Genomic DNA, 21,026 nt, shown 5'->3' on the forward strand with positions numbered 1-21,026 from the left:
AAAATTACACCAAATTCAGTTTGTCCATTCAAATTTATTCCGTATTTGTAACAATGCATACAACTCAATCATATTTAGTTCAAATATTGTAAAGAATATTACACATATATTAACAAAGATAAGTCTTTCCACTGAGGATTATAATTTCGGTTTAGGTCACCAGTCCAAATGTGGTAAAGAAATCTCCCTTTTCTCCCTCTTAGTAATTAGCCACATAATCCAAGGAAGATAGATGAACACTTGGCTGTATTTTGTTCTAATAAAACATGGCATTAAACACCAACCAGCCTTTTCTCCAAGCAGTGCCCATAAAAATAGGAACAAAAGAAATTTCCATCAAGACCACTGCAACAGAACCCAGATCTCCACAGCACAACCTTCAAATGGACCTTAGCCTCAGACAGGTGTCCCCTCTCGTTTTTTCTCATCCTGACTCCTGAAGTACTCATAATTGAGCATTACATCCCGTTTCAATGGTAGAGAGGGCTCTGGGATAGTGCTGGCATCCACACCCAGCTCTTTGGCTTGCTGGGCCAGGATCATGGCACGCAGCAGAGGAGGGTATCTCACATAACGGACAGGGGCCTCAGGGACGGGGTCACACCGCTTGAAGACCTCTTCTTCATGTTTGGGCACCAGCCGCCAGTCATGATACATAACCTTATCCACTTCACGCTCTGTGGGCTCCTCTTTACCTGAAACACATCCAAACTATGAGGCGTCTGCATTTAATTGCTACATTTGCTAATTGTTTACTAGCTACATTTCTTAACTCTGTATAATTCTACTGAAAACATGTAACATTGTCACTTATTCACTACCATTTTTTAAGGTTTTTGAAAGAAGTGTCTTATACTAACCAAAGCTACATTTATTTGAACAAAATACAGACTAACAATGTAAAATATAGCTGTTTGAATATATTTTAAAATGTAATTTATTCCTTTGATGCAAAGCTTAATTTTCAGCATCATTACTCAAGTCTTCAGTGTCACATGGTCCTACAGCAATCACTCTAATAAACTAATTTGCTGCTCAAGAAACATTTATTTTTATTAGTAATGCTGAAAACAGTTGTGCTGCTTAATATTTTTGTGGAAACCGTGATACATCGATCTCTGTAAAATATTAAGTGCTGAGGTGCTCAGTCTTACATTTACATTTATTCATTAAGCATATACTTTTATCCAAAGTAGCTTTCAAAACAATTGATCATAAATATATTAGCAATGCCATAAATATCAAATTAGTACATAGCTAGAGTAGAAGCCATAGGGCAGAACAAAAGAAGAAAGAGTTTTAAAGGAAGTAACTTTTATTAAAAATAATTGCCTTTGTTTATGGTTGTGTATTAAATAGGTGTTTAGAGAAAATGTATTTTCTTACCTCTAAAAGTTAAAATGCCCCATGCTTTCCCATGATCCATGTTCTAAAGGAGAAAACATCAGTGTTTGGAATCACACATGCACTTATACATAAACATTTGTACAATTACAGTAATCACACACCCAGAACGTACCTCTGCTGTATAATCCACCTTGACTTTTGTTATTTTCCAGTAGCATGGCTCTGTATGCTCGTCCAGCCATGATTTGCGTGTGAAGAGCCGGCCTACACCAAATATACGCATGCCAGCTAGTAATGTAAAGAGGCGGGTTTCTCTCTTCACATCCTTCCAAGCCAACACTGGCAGCTTTTTACCAGTGAAGGGCCGTGTCATGGTGTCGTAGTCTAAGGCATAGCGCTGAGAGTCCCGGGGGCGATTCTTCAGCTCCCGGTAGGCCCGGATCTTCCGTGCCATCTCAGCTATAAGCCTTAGGCGCTTTTTCTTCACCATGTTACCTGGATGACCATTAAAAACAATTAAGCACCAAAATATACACATTAGGTTTCACACAAACCTGTGGAGTTCAAGTGCTGCTTTGGTTAATGCAAAAAAACAGTATATAATGTAAATATTGAAACTTTCTGAAATTCCTGAAATGAACTAGTGAAGAAAATGTATATACAAAATAAAAGCATTTAAACTTAACTTAATTTAGACTTTTGCACTTCACTGTATATAAAAACCAAGGAACTCACAAATAGTTAAAATGAACTAAAAATAGGCTTAAATATTTTGAAGTCTTTGTGTACAAGTTAATTAATAGAAAGCATTATATGACAATTCCATGAGTCAATTAAGCATGATACACTTATTAATGTGTTACAAAAACACTCGTAAGTGTAAATAATAATTAGCTTTCCTTCAAATGAACACATTCCGATATACGTTTAAATGCATATTAAGAGGCCACTTTAGTGAGATGTAATTTGCAGTTATCCATCCACTGATAACAATGCGCATGACATAGGAACCGTTAAGTATCAATTTTGCCAATACTTCCTCATTATTTTGGACGTATGCTAATTGTAAAACGTAAAATATATCAAAAAGAAACTCTAAACTAAGGTAGACGTTTAAAGGACTGGCTAAACAACCAGTCTTGGGCACACACGCTGCACGTGTTACAACAAATCATACGATTTTAGATATACAGGTGAACGCAAAGCACAACAACCAAAAGCAGAAACGTGAATTAAATAAATAGAAATACGACTACATTTCAACCAATTTTCCAGTCAGTGGCAGTTCTCTTACCTATCGGTTTGATTTGACCTCCACACAATTACGTCACTCCCGGCTGCTGCTGTCCGTGATGGAAATCAGTCCGTGCGAAACGCGTGTGGGCGTGCGTGTTCCTGTTCCGTTAAGAGTGACGAACCATTTAAAGGTAAAAAAAAACATCCTTAGATTTTTCTGCCTAAAGTGAGGCCTACATACCTAATATCTTCTGCAGTGCTTTTGCAACATTTTATCAGATATATATTATTCTATATAAAATTAATTAGAAATGCATCATCTAAAATTATGTGTATTATTTTGTAATAAAAGAAACACTGATTGATTTTTAGACATCTTTATTAAGATCTCAAAAACAAAACAAAATTTTGCCCCTGTTTTAATGCATATATAATTTTCCTTATTTTTTCTTGATATAAAAAGCCATGCTTAATGTATGTTGTAGGAGAAGTGAGAGAAGGGAGGGAGGGAGAGGGAGAGGGAGAGAGAGAGAGAGAGAGAGAGAGAGAGAGAGAGAGAGAGAGAGAGAGAGAGAGAGAGAGAGAGAGAGCTTATGACATACAATACGTGTAGAACAGTGTTAGGGGCCTGCATATATTCCTATACATTAAGCGCAAAAGTGCTTTATGCATAACAAAAACATGAGTCACTTTTTTTTCAACAAATTACAAAACTTGCAATTTAAACCTCATATGAATTCAATATGAACCTCATGTAGAGGTGTTGCACAGATTGAAGCATCAGTTAGCATCAGTCAGTTTGACAACTGCATCAATGTATTTTCAAGGAAACAGAATGTCTCTGGAAATACTGTTCAAATACAAACACTTTGAGTAACAACTAGGACCCAAAGTTATTCCTAGAGACAAAAGCTGTCAAAATACACAGGCATTTTTTTCACCATTTTAATGTAATGGTATTTAAAAACACATTTATGCAGACAATATTCATCATGACGTCACCTTTGTTACTAGCTGTCTGTTGGTAAGTCAAAGATTGATAAAATAAGAATAGAGTAAAAACATACAATGGTTGTTTAAACATACGGAACAGACCTGGGCTCTCTGAAGTGCTGAGATGTAATGGAGAATGACATGTGAATATGCTTTACTTCAGAGGAGATCAGGTAATGTTTTCTGTCCCCAAGGGACACCTCTACACCAGTAATGAAGAAATGTACAGTTCACTCAAGGTGTCATGTATTGTTTGCATTCTTTGTGCATGCAAACAGTATGAGTGTTTGCCTGTGTTTCATATGGTTAAATGTTAATTGTTCCCCACATCAGAACAGGTTTATGAGGTTCATATCTTGCTTTTTGTCTGAAGAGCTAATGGTCTTCATTTCACTACAGAATAAAAACTGACTATGAATACAAATACATATATACACACATGTACATACATACATACATATATATATATATATATCTCCAAAATGTCACCTGATGGGGCAAACTACCTTTAGAGCCTTGAATGATAGATGAATATATAGCGACAAAACTAGTAAAACAGGCTTGACTGACCGTGAACTCTTTTCAAAGTTATTCAGCAAGCTCTGTTATCCACCGCTGTGATTGAGAGCATACGTCCAGTGTTTATATATGTCGATTCTTCTTTATTTGTGGAGACATTTTCTAATGTCTGAATAATGATAAGCTGAGTGAATGCGCACATGGCACACGCAGCCTCAGGTCCAGCGGCAACGTTTCCGCTGACAGGCCTCCGGGTCCGAGGAGCAGCCCTCAGAGTCACTGCCCGATGAGGCTCCTGGTGGGGTGTGTGTGTACGAGTGGGTGTGTGTATGATCCAGGCTTAGCACCCATCCCAGTTTGGAGTGAAGAAGGTGTCTGAGGCCAGGCGGCAGGGGCAGGACTCGAAGGGCATCGACTCCGGAGGGGAGCAGCTTGCGGAGTCGTGAGCAACAAAGGTACTGTAGAGAGGTGGGAGCTGAGACGGAACGAATCACCTTCATGCTGCTTTTGGCCGCGGTGGAACACGCCATCGGAAAAACATGTTTATTCTTCATCTCTGTAGCTGCTACACCTACCACACATGCAACATACAGTCAAATTACTATAAAAATAGTGGTTTAAGTGATAAATCCCTCTTTTTTGTCTAGCTAGTAAAACAGCTTCGACATTTTTTTTGTTGACAGTCTTAAACACATTTCTTTTTCAAGATCACATACAGTTGCAAAAAAAAGTATGTGAACCGCTTGTCAGTGAAAATGTGAATAATTTTAACAAAATAAAAGAGACCATACAAACTGTGTAATTTTTTTATTTAGTGCTATCATGAATAAAATATTTTGTACATATTTGTTTTTTATATATATTTTATTTAAAAAGAAAAATTAACCATTGATTCTCAGTACTGTTTTGTTACCTGGATGAGCCACGGCTGTTTTTTTGTTTGTTTGTTTCTCTGATGGTTGTTCATGAGTCCCTTGTTTGTCCTTAGCAGTTAAACTGGCCATTGTTCTTCAAAAAAAAATCCTCCAATGGATTTTGGCCAAAAAGAATTGGCCAATGGGCAATCAGATGTCCACCGATAAAGAGTAGGGGTATAACCCCGGCATCCTGGCCAAATTTGCCCATTGGCCCCTGTCCATCATGGCCTCCTAATAATCCCCATATCCTGATTGGCTTCATCACTCGGTCTCCTCTCCACCAATCAGCTGGTGTGTGGTGAGCGTTCTGGCGCAATATGGCTGCCGTCACATCATTGAGGGATTTTTAATGACCACAGAGAGTCAGGACCTCGGTTTAACGTCTCATCCAAAAGACGGTGCTCTTTGACAGTATAGTATCCCCATCACTATACTGGGGTGTTAGGACACACACACAGACCACAGGGTGAGCGCCCCCTGCTGGCCTCACTAACACCTCTACCAGCAGCAACCTAGTTTTCCCAGTTGGTCTTCCATCCAGGTACTGACCAGGCTCAGCCCTGCTTAGCTTCAGTGAGAAACCAGTCTTGGGCTACAGGGTGATATGGCTGCTACAATATACCTGTATATAGTGCATATGTCCTAATTAACTTCATAATCAAAACTTTAATTAATATTCACCATCCTATAATATTATAATGATTCTATCCAGTTATGATTTTGCTTTTAGTTTCTTGTTTTCTAAAGTGTATATTTGGTCTCTGAGGAGTGACTGTGATTTGTCACTAAACACTGGCAACAAGGTGTCGTGTGTTTGGATTTTTGAGGTATCACACAGCCCTAACATGTCAGGAGTGCAGTAATAGAGTTTGCTCACTTAGCCCAGCTTCCAGAGATGAAATAAGAATTTGTCTTTCATTTTATTTATTATATTTTATTCCTTTTATATTTCCTTTTACTGAAAGACTAAAGAGTCTATGAATATTCCCTGGCCTATTGTGTGTCCCACTCACTGAAAGAAAGCACATGTTATCAGAATGTTTTGGTAAGAACTGGTTAGAATTGGAGCTTAATCAGCTCCAACCTTGGAGAGACTGTGTATCTGTGTATGTGCGCAATATTCTATGTTACAGATCAGTGTTGAGAATGGTGTACAATGGGCACCCTAAGAGATGGGTGGACTTGTTGTTCTGGGCAAGTTGGCGCCTGCTCCAGATCTGGAAGGTCACTATGGGCCTAATTCGGGGGTGAAAGCATCAACAAGTGACATGTCTATGGAAACGTGCATCATGTATTCACGTCTATGGAAACTGACATGAATAGAAATTTACCATGACTGTGCATTTTCTCTGAGCCAATCAGAACCATCCACATTGCAGTAATGACGTGGATAAGACCTTGAAAACGGTATAACTGTTTGGACAATTGTATGTATGATAGAGCGAGGCCTACAAACTCCTTGTTGAATCTGGCTTCTGCTTTTGAAACTGCAAACTATTCTTAAGTACATTTTTCTTTTAATTAATTGCAATCCTGACTCTGTCTTCATTTCTTCACTACTGGTCCTGGGTCATAAGATATTAACCACTAACAGTTTAAATATCTTTTAGCAACAGAAGATACTTACATGTTTCCTGGAAGACAAATTAAGTACAATTTACCATGATCTTCAAATTCAATAAGTTTTCACCCCCGGCTCTTAATACATCGTGTTTCCTTCTGGAGAATCAGTGAATGTTTGAGCCTTTTTTAATAGTTGTGTTTGAGTCCCTCAATTGGCCTCAGTGTGAAAAGATGGATTTTAAAATTGTACAGTCACTGCTGGAGAGGGATCAAATATGCAAAATATGCTGGAAAACTGCAGAAGGTGCAGGACCTGGAGGATTTTTCTGAAGAACAATGGGTAGTTTAACTGCTAAGGACAAACAAGGGACTCATGAACAACCATCACAAAAAAACAGCCGTGGATTATCCAGGTAATGACAAAGAGTATTAAGAATCAATGGTTAAACTTTTAAATGGGGTCATTTTTATAAATTCAGGAATTTTTTTGTCTTTTGGACGATATGTAAACATTTTATATGTAAAATATCTTTTTTCGGGACAGTACATAATAAAATAAAAAACGCATTTTGTATGATCCATCCTATTTAGTTAAAATGATTCCCATTTTCACATACTTTTTCTGGCAACTGTATATTACCTCTGACACTTAAAAATGTGCATTATGTTTCAAAAAGAAAAAAGAAAAGATAAGATCACAGCTGAAAGCATTTTGTCATGCACAGGATTAGCTCTTACCGATGCACTTGCGGTTTTTGTAGAAGGTGAGGGTGCCGTGCCAAGTGTCCAAGTGAACGCCAATAATAGAGCCCTGTCCAAATCGTGACGAAAAGCTCACTTTATCACCGTTGTGATGTAACAGACCTGATAAAATCACATACATAACAATAAAAAAATTCCTTCTGCACTATGCATTCAAGTAAAGTATAGTTGTTTTGAGCATAAGTATGTGTTTGTGAACTGAACCCGTTTTACCTGTATATGACAGACCCCAGCTGTCTTCATCTTTACCCAGCAGGCTGCAGAATGTGTGTCTGTATTTGTCCAGATTCACATCTGATGTGCCAATACCAACCATCTATAGAGAATTCAACCATTAAGAATGAACCCACATACACTACCGTTCAAAGGTTTGGGGCTGGTAAGAAGTCTTTTGTGCTAACAAGTTGCATTTATTTAATGAAAAATACAGTTAAAAAATTAAATTGTCAAATGTTATCACAATGTATTTCTATTTGAATGTACTTTAAAATGTAATTTATTACTGTGATGATGAATCTGAATTTTCAGCATCATTACTCCTGTCCATAATGTCACATGATCCTTCATAAATCATTCTAATATGTTGATTTTCTGCTCAAAAAACATTTCTTCTTATTATCAACATTAAAACCAGTTGTGCTATGTAATGATTTTGTGGAAACCAATTTATTCCATATTATCTGAAGGAATACATTGTCCAAAACTTTTGAACTGGAGTGTACACATTTTCAAAAAGTAAAAGTAAAAGTAATGCAATGTGGCTCACATCTCGGAAATCTCTATTGATTCAGCAAGTTTCATCCTCACTAGCTGTATGCTGACAGTTATTCTTTGGTGTGCTGAGTCAGCCATGTTTAGAATCAGACTAAGTTTAGAATCAGCCCTTTTCTTTTCAGATGCCCAAAATAAGCAGAATGCATCCTACTCACAAAAAACATACTGAATATTACTACCACGCAAAACGTGCATATAGGCACACATCTGCACTCTTGTTTCTCACCATGTCTGTGCCGTAGACAGGGGAAGTCATTTTAATCTCCCAGAAGTGTTGTCCCTCCGAGAGTACTTTGGAGCCACGAATGGCTGCCGTTCCACAGCTATATTCTGAGTGGAAGCTCACTTTCCTGTTCTCACAGCTCAGCAGCGTTGCAGATGACCGGCTGCCCTCATCCCACACCCAGTCAAAATCTGACAAACAAGTAAACAGCCAATAAGAGAACAAATTTAGTCTCAAGCATGATCAAGTAAATACTTTTTTTTAAAAAGTATGTTGCATGTGGCACCACCTTGGTCGTCTTCTCCACAGTGGCAATCTCGCAGGTGTGTGTAACCCCGGAGCCGTGGGTTACAGCTGAGCTCCATCTGTGAATCACAACTGCAGTATGACTCTCCCGTTACAGGAACTGCGCTCGGGACCGCCGGCACAATGGCTGGATACTCGGCTTCGGAATCAGAATCACTGTACTGCGGGACAAATGTGTGCAAACATCTGATATAGGTTCGGTCCGTTTTGTCAGTGTTTTTTTTTTACCGAAACAGCTCTTGTGATGTTCAGCACTTCAGACCATCTCAGACTAAACATATAATAGCTGCCTCATCTAAAGGCATTTCCACATCATCTACACCAACCTGCTGGCGATCATAACCCCACTCGTCACTTTCCGAGGCGAGCACCAGCGCTCTCGCATCTGCATCCCGTCGGATTCCACTCCACACGTACCTCCACGCCCTGCTGTTTCTGCTCCGCCTCGACATGCCAACCAGGAGCCACCGCACCTGTCAATCAAAGAAAGAACAGTTGTTTGACATAAAGCATAAACAAGGGGAACAAACAGTGCTGCTGGAGCAAACACATTGTCAAGTCAAATTTATTTGCCTGGCACTTTTCACAATGCTCACTGTTTCAAGGCAGCTTTATAAAAAGTCATGATGTTTATAATATCTTACCATCTTCATGCATTCTAGTCGCATATTAGCAGATTAAAGCTAGCTGACAGCAGCTGAGATTGCTATATACAGTAGTGGCCAAAAGTGATGTCTGGCCTATGAAAATTTAAAACGTGCTATCTTCACAGTTTATTCAAATATTATAAAACCTTCCTTAACGTGTTTTGTTGCATATTGCATAGTTGTGCTTGGAGTCAAAATGTTTTATTTGTGAGAGTTCAACGACATAAGAGTTTTTTTCTATGCATTTCTATATTACTTATTTGCACAGGAAAATAAAACCTGTAGCTGTAGTTTGATGGGTTTTTTTTGTGTGCAGTTTTTAAAATTGTGTCAGATAAATATCTTAACCAACTTCAGTGTTTAGTTCCTCCCTCGTATTTTAAATATGCAAAAAAATCCTCATATCTTGATGGTTTATTTGAACTTTGTAGGTTAATTAAAAACAGAAATCCAGAAATCTCTTTTGGCAAATACTGTAGTATATATCGCCCTACCTATATATACACCTTTTTAACAAGTTAGACAAGAGTCGGCTCATCTTTTTAAGTCAGTTTAATATAATTTAAGTTAAAATGATACAGTCAAGCGTAAAAAAAAAACTGTGTTATTATGTAGTGTATAATATATTAGTTTGATATAAGGCATAAACTTTTGTTTCTACCTCATGTACTCATATTTTAAAGATTCAAATCACTAAAAGGACGCATTATGTTAATGTGAGTTTTATTGTAAGCCCTCTGCGCGTGATGCGCCACTGTAGTATTTCGCGCGAGATGTAAACAGACAACACTGTCATTCCTGTATTTCCTAGAGACAGATAACCCCAACAAAACTAACATGCATAACTAACACGACAAAAATAACATGTTCTCTTGTTAGGCCTCGCAGAAAGTGGTCAGCGAGAGCGTCAGGCACCTTGCAAGTCTGTAGACATGAAGGCTAGTTCGCTAAGTGGAGACCAGATCGCCTATAGTAAAACTAGTGATACCACATACGGTTTGGATTTGAATATTATACCAGTTCATATGATAATAATAATAAGAAAGTGCAACAGGCTTCGCCATATGATCTTGGCGCTAACGGAGGCTCTCGGGCTTAGCTGGCGCTAACGTTACATCCTGGCTGCTGCATTCACTAGGACAAGCACAAGCAAACTTACCTGTCTTTTACGGATACCACCGCGATCCTTGGAGTCCCGTATAACTTAAGATTTTATTATTACACAGTAATGTATGTATATGTGAAGGCAATCGGATTTCGTCCACAGGCACTAGCTAACTGTCACTCTTTCCTGTGACCTACTTTCACGACAGACGTAAACAATACATTAGCAAGTCCCGCCTCTCCCGTTCAGGACCCCATTGGCCGAAAATTGCAAGTGGGCGTGGTTTATTTTTTAGCTCGCGTATCTACAGGTCTAAACAGCTGTCACTTAAATGCCAAACTTGTCTCAAGACTGAAGGCTAAACCCCTTTCTGACGTTTACTGCACGCTTCCCAATCCAGGCAAATGTGGCGGCAGTACATGAGCTACAGGCAGAAGTTAAATGTATTATTATTGATTAACTACATTCGTTTTGGACTGTTTAAATTAGACAATCAGATCTTTTCTGCGTTCTTCATTTTCTATAGCAAATTTCAAACGTGTAATTTAACCGACTATTGCAGATTATTCGACCAGATGTTTCAGAACAATCTTTTTTTTCTAAAATTTGTCATTTTTAAATACCTACAAAAGTTAGCCCCCAATTTTGTTAATTCACCTTGATTAAAACTGGTATTTTGCTGTCATAATACCCAGCTGTCAAGGCCGATCAAGTATATGAATTTTCTAGTAAATTCACGCTATGTCGTAATAGGTAGTTTTGAGATGATAACACGTGACGTTATATTCTGAGCTGTTGACGTCCTCGAACTGGGCTGGGACCTAGGACTTGCGTTTATGGCAATGCTAGCTCATGGACGATTTTTACCAGTTTAAATAATGTAATCGCGGTAATTATGAAATGACATGAATGCACCTTTAGCCCAAAATCAAAAGAAAGAAATTACATTTTATAGAGTCTGGGACTGTGAGGTAAGCATTGTTTGCCAATGAAGCCTAATTCATTTTTTATTTTTTTTTATTTTACTTCTGTATATGATTATTTCATAATTTAATGGATTATGTATGTGCATTTAAATAAAATAATGGTAATTATATAACTTTCTATTTAATTTTCATTAAAAAAAATGTATTCAATATATATCGTTTCTTTCTTTAGATTTTGAAACATTACCTGGACCCTTTTGGCAGGTTTCAAGATTCACTAATTAGGCTATGATACGTTACTGTTATAACCCAATTCAAAAATCATGATTTGTACTAAGAATTAGGTAGAAATCGTCGTGTGTTTTCCTACTGCTAAACGAAATAAATCATTAAAAAAAAATCCTACTTTTGTTTAACTCTCACTGTTCATTTTCATTGCAGTTGCGCCGTTTTTAGCGCCCCCTCTCTGCCCTTATTGCAGCTTGACTGCAGCAGCGAAGAGAGTGATGAATGGAAGTTTGGTTGAGGCTGCAATGCAGATTTAGACAACCAGATGATAACCTGTGTGAATTAATCCTTCATACAAGTCTATTTGTCTCTTGACACTCCACTATGAAAGCATCATGATTGACACAATGTATAGTTGCGATTACTGAATACATTTAGATGAGACATAATTCTCAGATATGACTTATGAACCTAAGTCCTTTTGATTAGAGCACAATAAGTTACAATTTGTGCACATGAAATTCATTGACAACATGTTACAATCCAAGTACTGGACTGAAATGAACTTTGAACATCTGCTGTATGTTTTCACATCACATGAGTGATTGAATAAAAGAGAAACTGAAATTAGGTTGAGGAAGTTTTATTCGGAAACTGACAAGCTGTGCTGGTGTTCACCCATTAATGGAACCAGAAACAGTATCAACTACAGGTAAAACTCTACACGGATGAAGAATGTCATGTTAAAATTTAAAACACACACTCGCTCATAAACACGTGTGCATACATTCGTTTCACACACACTTAGTAAACTTGCACATCAATACCTTAAGACAACGGTCTCCATGGTAATCAATGATTAACATACCCAAAGGAACTTAAATTTCCCACAGAGCAATTTACCTACCTATACAGATACATACATACATATATATATATCTGATACACACACTCACACATTTCATTTAGATGACCAGAATATCAATAAAGACTTTGATCCATTTAAACTGTTTAATGAACATCTCAAAATCTTCATAAATAATCAGCAGAAACAAAAAACAAAACAGTAAATCATTCTTTTTTACATTTAGGTCCTCAGCATCAGTGTCTCAATTTGAATGGTCCCAAAAGTGAGAAAACAAAATGACAGTTGATTTGTTCTTCAAATAAGAATAAAATTGACAAAATAAAAGGATGACAAACAAGTGTAGCATAGGAGAAAGAGGGCGTCTATTTAAACACACACACAGGACGAGAGCAATAGCTACACAGCGCATTTACAGGGGAACACACATCAGGCTACTATACACGGAGAGGAGGTTCAATCACACATTCACTTGCAAACAGCACACTCACGATACACACATGCACGCAAAAAAAAAAAAAAAAATCCTCTCATATCGTTTTGGATAGTGAAATTACTCAATGTGTGTCATTAGGAGGATGTTTGTGTGTGTGTGTGTGTGTTTGTTCATGTGTAAGAGAGGATAAGAGCAATGATTAACCCTTAGTGGACAGGATAAGAGCAACAATTAGCCCGTAAAGCCCCAGAACCTCAGCGAAAATGAGGATGAGGATCATTCCCACAAATAAACGAGGCTGCTGGGCTGTGCCCCTCACTCCTGCGTCACCCACGATACCTATGGCGAAGCCAGCCGCAAGACCACTCAGACCGACGCTCAGCCCGGCACCAAGGTACAAGAAACTCCTAAAGAGAGAAACACATTTGAATAGTGTTATTTCTTTTTTTGTAACAACACTTTTTACATTATGAAGACAAAACAGACAATTTTGAAATGTAGTAATTGGGAATTTTCCCCATTACATACAAATAATACAATAAATTGTAATTAAAATCAATATCAATAATAATAAAAGAACAGTTTTACACTGCCACATACAGGTGTAGCCTCTTTAATTATTTATATACTCTCACTACCTATTATTTCTAATATAATTTATCTTTTTTACAACAATGTCATGTCAAAAAGTACAGACAATTAAATGTGGACAGCAATGAAGATTTTTTACATAAAAATAGCTTTAAAGGGTTAATTCACCCAAAAATTAAATTGGTCTCATTAATGACTCTCCCTAATGTTGTCCCACACCCGTAAGACTTCCGTTTATCTTCAGAACACAGTTTAAGATATTTTAGATTTAGTCCGAGAGCATATGCAGTCTATGCACACTATACTGTCCATGTCCAGAAAGGGAATAAAAACATCATCAAAGTAGTCCATATGTGACATCAGTTAGTTCATTAGAATCTCTTGAAGCATCGAAAATACATTTTGGTCCAAAAATAACAAAAACTACGACTTTATTCAGCATTGTCTTCTCTTCTGGGTTTGTTTTCAATCCTCAAATAAAGATTTGAACAGTTATAAATCAGTAGATTGATTCATGATTCGGATTGCCAATGTCACGTGATTTCAGCAGTTTGACACGCAATCTGAATCATGAATCAATCAGGCTGATTCATAACATTCAAATCTTTATTTGAGGATTGAAAACAAACCAGTATGAAAAGACAATGCTGAATAAAGTCGTAGTTGTTTTTATTTTTGGACCAAAATGTATTTTTTTCGATGCTTCAAGAGATTCTAATTAACTAACTGATGTCCCATATGGACTACTTTGATGATGTTTTTATTCCCTTTCTGGACATGGACAGTATAGTGTGCATACACTTTCATGAAGGAACAGAAAAGCTCTTGGACTGTGTTCCGAAGATGAATGGAGGTCTTACGGTGTGGAATGACATTAGGGTCATTAATGACATACATTTTTTGGGTGAACTAACCCTTTAATATAGTCTTTACTGTTACAAAAAGTAACAAAAGTGATTCAGTCAAGATTTTCTCTCTTTTGTTGTTTGATTAACATTAATGACACAGAGGACAGCTGGTTTATTAGGCTGCTGTGACTAAGAACGAATGCACGGATCCAATATACTGTTACACATGCGTATTCCATCTTTCTGATATCACGCGCATGTAGCAAAATGAGTTCTCTTCAGCTTCTTACTGCACTTCAATGGAAGAAAATCACTCATTTGTAATGCAATGCTTTAAAACTGCTTTACGTTTAGTGACCATGCAGCACAGCAATGTAACGTGAGCGTACTGGTTGACTGATTTCTACTGGTATATAGCCCACTCCAAGTTTATATGCTCACTATTAATTCTAATATATTTTTTATTTGTCAAACATTAAGACGACAATACAATGTAGACAGTCATTTGGATTTTCCATTACAACCAAATATAAAATATATAAATAATAATTTACAAAAATGAACAATATCCTTACACCTCCATGTACAGAAACTTTAATAGCCTCTTTAATTGTTTATATACTCTGATTTCCTATCAATTTTACATATATTTAGATTATTCTATAATTAGACTTGTGGTATGAAACATGGTATGAATTAGAACTCAGCCACCAATAAAATATGAACTATTTTTTGTTTCCGAGGAAGTTGAGAGTGACTTGTAGGAAAATCAGACAAAAGACACACGAGGTGAGTGACTCACTTGTATAGGGAGACTGTGGGAGAGATGTTGTTGGCAATGAGTACAGCCACCACCAGGCCGTAAATGGCAATGATACCCGCCATGACCACGGGAATGATGGATTTCATGATCAGCTCCGGCCGCATCACTGACATGGCAGCAATGCCTGTGCCGCTCTTGGCTGTCCCATATGCAGCCCCCAATGCTAAAAAGAGAGAAGAGGACACGTTAAATTAACACATTACAGGAGACAAAAAGAGTTAGAACAAGCACTTATGATGGGTAAAAGTTCAATGAATAAAGGACAAGGTAAAGTTGTGGGTTGGAGCAAATACCCAACCAATGAACATAATTAAAACACGTGTCTTAAATATCAACCCCCATAATACACACTAGCTGTTCCATGAATAAACTCTGTATAATGTTAAGGAAAAACAACAGGCAAAACAATTGTTTTTTCACGCACCGGTCAATGTTGAGATTTGGAGCTATTTTGCACTTCAGTAACACTTACACCACACTTCAGAATTTATTCGGAATTTATTCTTAACTATATTCGCACGTTTTTTAACAAGGGGTTTGTTTAAATGTCATTCACAAAATTTATATAACACTTTCTTTCCTAAAAGCATGATATCTTTAATTATTTTTAACCTGCCGTTATCCAATGTTCAGATTTTTGTTCAAGAAATGTTTGCAACGCCATGCTTATTTAATTGGATTATATTTTACATTTCTGTTTAAACAACACAAAACATTAACACAAAACCATTCAATTTCGTGACTAATTAACTGTAAGTATGGTGTATTGCTTTAAAGGTTTAAAAAGGCAAGGTCAGAAGAAACAGTGGCCAAGTCTTGTCGCTTTTTAGTCACATGACTGACTACAGCATCGAGTCCCCTTGGTTTGTGTGAAGCAGACGAGGAGGTGCGTCAATTTTATTTGGATTTATTTCGGGATCGAGGCACAGAGTGTGCTGAGACAGCACCTTAATCTAAAATACTAATTGTAATGGCTGTCATTTGAGTAACGTTGCAGAAAATAAGTGTGGCTCTGAGATACAGTTAAACTGACATGGATGTTTTTGTCTGGGCGTGTAGTTTAAAAAGAGACTGTCGCATTAGATAAGAGCAAACCTATTTGTGTTAATTAAGTAATGCATTTCGTCTTGACTGGGGGAAAAATTAAAATCAATGACACTAAATCGGTTAGACAACGCTACTGTTACAGTCTACTCTAGACCAATATACTGAGTCTATGAGATTTTAAGAGTATTAGAATAACAAACAAACAAAAAAATCTGTCGTGCTTAGATGACATTAAATACATGACGCCCTTGCGCAAACATTACAACAGGAGACTAGGCTCGTGCGAAACGACAGCGTCTTAAGTTTTCCACGCAGGGATCGGTGAAACGTGACAATGAAGGAAATAATGAAACGAAATAAATAATTTATAAGCATTACGTCAACTGAGACGTCATGTGCCGTGATGGAAACCTTCGCATCCCTTCTCCTACTACAGGTACACGGCTCAGCGAGCCGCAACACTGTGCCGTTCACAGCCACGCGATCGATACCAAGCGATCATCCAATGTACTCTGGCTTTTTGTTTAATAAACCACTCAAAGTGAGGGACAGTGAATTTAAGGTTAAAATGACGCGTCTCTTACCACTGAACACCATTGCTGCTGAGGCACCCATCACTGCGAAGAAGGGTGAGTATTCGGGACTCGAGGCGGACATTCTTCTGGCGCGTTCAAGACACTAAAACTAAAGACAGAAAGTGAGGAAGGCTTCAGTCTGAGAGGTTAAGGTTCCAAAGAAGGTCTATTCCAGGTTGGCAGGTCTTGCAAGAGCAGGAGAGCAGCTCAAAGGATGGTCACGAATCCGACAGAACGCTGGTCGCCGGTGGAGAGGAAGAAAATGGCGAAATGGAGAGTGTCACCTGATCAACCATGAGTGCAGGGTCCATTTCCGCTTCTCTAGGGATGACTTATGAATACGCAATACATTTCTTTTTAGGATTTTGAAATGACAGACCGTCACGAGATCGCAGAGAGGACTATCAACGTGTCAGTATAATTAAATGCACATTAGTAGTTTTGTGTGAGCATTCGGTGGTTTTGACACTTGAACTGTACCCCTTTTTATAGGCATTGTGGTATGTTCCATTGCAGGCTTCCACTATGATAACGTGAACGCAATCCAAGATCATAGAAGGATCATATAGGCCTGTAAACCAGTTGTTTATCTGGTTGAACTTGTTTAAATCTTTCAAAACCATAAGATATTAGCCACAAATTGTATGGACAAGTTACAACATTTTATCAACCATTTTAAGGATAAAGTTTTGAAACTACAACAACATAGGCTATTCTGCTCAAATAAGTTTTCTGAATGCATTTACTATATATATTTGCAGACCACCATTAATGACACTAAAAAAAGTTTACTGAAGCATTTAAATGTCGATGAATGTTGAAGTAACACTATTTTAACATTGTCAGTGGACAGTGCATGAGGTAGGCTACATTGTCATGTGCCTAGTCTCATGACTTCTAGGCTTGGAGCTGGAGAGTCCAGAGAGGAAGTAACAATGTTACTCACTCTCAAGCACAGACATGAGCAGACAAAGTATACTATAATATTAAAACAGATGTAGCTGTAATGCGTGTAATGTGTGTGAACAAACTGTTCTGTAGCTAATGTGTGTGAACTTCCCTCTTAGTTGTCTCATTTTTGATGTGAACCGAAATACTAAAAGTTATACTATGTATTCCCTTGATATTCCTTCCTTTGCATGATAGCTGCTGGTGACAGTCACCTGAGATTATATTACTTACATTTCCACAGTTGTAGTTACAATAAAACCTCTTCAGATAAAGAAGAATGAATAGTAAGCAAAATAATTTTCTTCTATTGAATGAAAAAGAAACAGTGTATCTATAGGCCTAATCATATACAAGAGAGACATTGCCAGGTGCTTTGTGGGAAAATGTGAAAAAGTTTCTGGGCAATATTTTAGCCATACTGCATTTTATCTATAGATATTATCACCTCAGTTGATTATATTGTTCAATATGCTTCCCTAATGCAATAACTGCTTGACATTCATCTCACTGTGTTCGTTGACTTTAATGGTAACAAGAACAATAGCCATTTAATAAACACATGTAACAAACCCGCAGAAATTAAAACTAAATACAATAAATAAATACATCTAAAAATAAAGGCATCTGGAAATAAATCAATCTAAAAATAAATTAATGCATACATAAACAAATCTAAAAATAAACACATAAATATAAAAATTAATTAACAAATACAATTAATTACAGATTTATAAAAGCAGAACATTTTAAATTAAGGGCATAAATTAACAATGCAAAAATAAATGTAATTAGTTGTTTATTCCTTTATTTTCCTATCATTATATTTATTTATCTATTTATTCAGATATACATTTATTCATTTGTTTATTTTTAATTTCTACAGGTTTGGTCCTCCATGAACATGACATGACAAAACACTTAATAAACTAAAGAAATTAAATGTCATACACAATATAGACAATAGTTTATAAACTAGATAAATATAGTATTCGTGATTTTGTTCAGACAGTGAAGAAAAGTATACATATTTAGAAGCGTAGGCTGATTTGAAGGAGGAAGTATATTTTATATAGCTGCATATATTTTAGGATGAAAGGATGGCTGAGAATGCTCATTGGGCGGGTTAATAAAAGTCCGATGGCTCCATTGGATGTCGCTGTAATTCTTCATAATTTCGTTTCGTTGTCTACGTGGCAGTGACTCATCGGGAGTCCGGTACTGCTCTCTGTTGGTAATCTGTATCCAGCATATCTGAAAACCAACCAAATCACCTGATATGTCTTCGTTTTGGTGTCGCCATGGTCTCGTTTTGAGCACGGATGACCTGTTTTAATGTTTTAATCGTGTTATATTTATAGATATACAGATATATTACAAATGCATTTTCTCAAAACAACTGTAGGGGGCACCCGGATTTGAACCGGGGACCTCTTGATCTGCAGTCAAATGCTCTACCACTGAGCTATACCCCCTCGCATTATGAGATTGAGTTTAATTAATTATATAGCCTATAACCATATAAATATGCAATGCAATAGCTAAATATTCATAATGCAAATTAATGTTTTAATAATAATTCCGTATGTCAATCATGTTTATCTATTTAATAGCTACATCACGACACGTTAATAATTCTACACATTAGGCCGTTTCATCTCCACAAAGGCTCTTTATTCTGAAAATTGATCGGTCATTTTTGAACATTTATTGACATAAAATACATGCATTTGAAAATAGTGTTGTTAACTCTACTATACTGAGTTTGTAAATGGGGGGGGGGGGGGGTATATTTTAATACTGTCTTCTAAATCAAAAGTAGAAGGAAAACCATCAGTCTTGCGTAGGTTTTGTTTGTGCCAGGTGCTATCCTGTAGGAACAGTGTTTGTATGACAGAGAGATGAGAAGGAAGTGTGAAGTCTCATGTTGTAAGTGTATCCTGCGTCCTCCAGTGAATTCACGTTATAGCTCTTCCCCATCTCAGAATCCAGTGACATGATCCCACAAACACAGGAGCTTCTTCCTGTAAGGTGCAACAATATACAGCGCATCGCTATTATTGTGAGGAGGCCTAGGCCTAATATTTATAAAAAATAAAATAAAAACACCCCACCGTTAGTCGATTGTGCAATTTAATTTGATTTACTATAAGTATACAATTTTAATATCAAGCTACATTTTAACATTATAATTGTTTATTTGTATTTTAACATAATTTAACTATAACATGCCTTGATATGATCTGGTCCGTAATCACAATTACCAAGAGCAGCTAGTATAAACAGCACAAAGAGTGTTGTTTTTCCTTTATAATGTGTAAAAACACAATTTGCTAAAATCAATCGCCAACCTTTGTGTTCCTTGCCGAGGACGTGAATCACGCATCCGCTGCCTCGGTCAGAGCATGTAGATGATGTAGGACAGGAACATAAGGCCGATGATGGCGAAGAACATCAATATCAAGATGTCCAGCATGATGTTTGCAAAGCAGCGAGTCCAAAAGATGCGGAGGATGATGAGTCAACCCCTAGCAGCGATAAGGGCTGTTCCGCTGTGGACTGAGACCCTCCCCGCCAGCTGTGAACACCACACTGTCCTCCCTTCTAGAAAGATAACAGCGGCCAAGCGCTGAAAGTCGAATTTATAACGCGCATCCTCTTCTGACTAGTGCAAAATTACCTCATTAGAACCAAACGAGTCTGTAAGGGGTTTGTTTATCAGGATTAAGAGATTAAATGGCAGGTAATTATTACATGTGAAAGTTGAGTGGGATGTGTCTGGTTCTGTTGAGTTTTGACTTCAAATGCATGTTTAGATTCACACAAGGTGAACCATGACATGGGGGCAAGTATTGAGTTAACACTTTCAAGTTTTTTTGTGTGTGTGCCATAGGTGTCACATTTCCCCCCCACCTTTTAGTTCCTTTTCAATATCCTTCCCGTTTATTTTTGGGTGATTTGTCATTCAGTAATGACCATTACTAATAGTGAGATGTTATACATACTATCATAGATTTTCCAACAGAGTGTGTAAAAGAACAATCAACTTGAGATAAACTAGGTTAGATGTATGCTAGAATGTCATGTATTGGAATAAAGAGATAGAACTTAACACAAAGTGCAATAAAAATTATTGAAGCATTTTTTTTTTTTAAGATTTGAATGCAATCTTGGATAATTTTAGTATATTGTATGTATCCCTTTGTCCCCCCAAAAACACTGCACTGCAAAATCGTTTTACAATGGTAAAAGAACATAAATCAAATTTATACAATATCATTCAAACTTTGGAGTCAGTAAGATTAACATTTTTTATATATTTATCATGTTAACATCATTAGCAGAAG

General features: G+C 37.1%; 3 protein-coding genes and 1 non-coding gene across 4 annotated transcripts; all 4 read right to left on the reverse strand.

Moving 5' to 3' along the window:
• Window positions 1–14: 14 nt before the first annotated feature.
• On the reverse strand, window positions 15–2,755 carry mrps34 (mitochondrial ribosomal protein S34). The gene is made up of 4 exons (XM_067428890.1): window positions 2,642–2,755; window positions 1,520–1,842; window positions 1,387–1,429; window positions 15–695 (listed from the first exon to the last, which is right to left on the reverse strand). The coding sequence occupies exons 2-4, from the start codon at window positions 1,835–1,837 to the stop codon at window positions 397–399; spliced, it is 660 nt and encodes a 219-aa protein (XP_067284991.1). The 5' UTR covers window positions 1,838–1,842; window positions 2,642–2,755; the 3' UTR covers window positions 15–396.
• A 277-nt stretch (window positions 2,756–3,032) lies between these two features.
• spsb3a (splA/ryanodine receptor domain and SOCS box containing 3a) lies at window positions 3,033–10,602 on the reverse strand. The gene is made up of 7 exons (XM_067428892.1): window positions 10,447–10,602; window positions 8,967–9,113; window positions 8,624–8,801; window positions 8,338–8,525; window positions 7,551–7,653; window positions 7,314–7,439; window positions 3,033–4,666 (listed from the first exon to the last, which is right to left on the reverse strand). Exons 2-7 carry the CDS (start codon window positions 9,090–9,092, stop codon window positions 4,311–4,313), a joined length of 1,077 nt encoding a protein of 358 aa, XP_067284993.1. The 5' UTR covers window positions 9,093–9,113; window positions 10,447–10,602; the 3' UTR covers window positions 3,033–4,310.
• A 1,571-nt stretch (window positions 10,603–12,173) lies between these two features.
• On the reverse strand, window positions 12,174–17,100 carry atp6v0ca (ATPase H+ transporting V0 subunit ca). The gene is made up of 3 exons (XM_067413676.1): window positions 16,741–17,100; window positions 15,089–15,272; window positions 12,174–13,254 (listed from the first exon to the last, which is right to left on the reverse strand). The coding sequence occupies exons 1-3, from the start codon at window positions 16,811–16,813 to the stop codon at window positions 13,047–13,049; spliced, it is 465 nt and encodes a 154-aa protein (XP_067269777.1). The 5' UTR covers window positions 16,814–17,100; the 3' UTR covers window positions 12,174–13,046.
• A 1,982-nt stretch (window positions 17,101–19,082) lies between these two features.
• On the reverse strand, window positions 19,083–19,154 carry trnac-gca (transfer RNA cysteine (anticodon GCA)). The gene has a single exon. It is a non-coding gene; the product is annotated as a tRNA-Cys (tRNA).
• Window positions 19,155–21,026: the final 1,872 nt, after the last annotated feature.

The sequence above is a fragment of the Pseudorasbora parva genome, chromosome 2 (assembly GCF_024679245.1).
Source record: "Pseudorasbora parva isolate DD20220531a chromosome 2, ASM2467924v1, whole genome shotgun sequence".
Taxonomy (NCBI): domain Eukaryota; kingdom Metazoa; phylum Chordata; class Actinopteri; order Cypriniformes; family Gobionidae; genus Pseudorasbora; species Pseudorasbora parva.

Coding starts and splice junctions, on each gene's coding strand:
- mrps34 (XM_067428890.1), bottom strand. CDS start 1,837: ATGGTGAAGAAAAAGCGCCTAAGGCTTATAGCTGAGATGGCACGGAAG. Junction 1,430..1,519: donor AGGTGGATTATACAGCAGAG/GTACGTTCTGGG, acceptor TTTCTCCTTTAG/AACATGGATCATGGGAAAGC. Junction 696..1,386: donor GGGCATTTTAACTTTTAGAG/GTAAGAAAATAC, acceptor GATGTGTTTCAG/GTAAAGAGGAGCCCACAGAG.
- spsb3a (XM_067428892.1), bottom strand. CDS start 9,092: ATGTCGAGGCGGAGCAGAAACAGCAGGGCGTGGAGGTACGTGTGGAGT. Junction 8,802..8,966: donor GGGGTTATGATCGCCAGCAG/GTTGGTGTAGAT, acceptor TTTGTCCCGCAG/TACAGTGATTCTGATTCCGA. Junction 8,526..8,623: donor CTGTGGAGAAGACGACCAAG/GTGGTGCCACAT, acceptor CTTGTTTGTCAG/ATTTTGACTGGGTGTGGGAT.
- atp6v0ca (XM_067413676.1), bottom strand. CDS start 16,813: ATGTCCGCCTCGAGTCCCGAATACTCACCCTTCTTCGCAGTGATGGGT. Junction 15,273..16,740: donor AGCAGCAATGGTGTTCAGTG/GTAAGAGACGCG, acceptor CTCTCTTTTTAG/CATTGGGGGCTGCATATGGG. Junction 13,255..15,088: donor CCCACAGTCTCCCTATACAA/GTGAGTCACTCA, acceptor TTCTCTCTTTAG/GAGTTTCTTGTACCTTGGTG.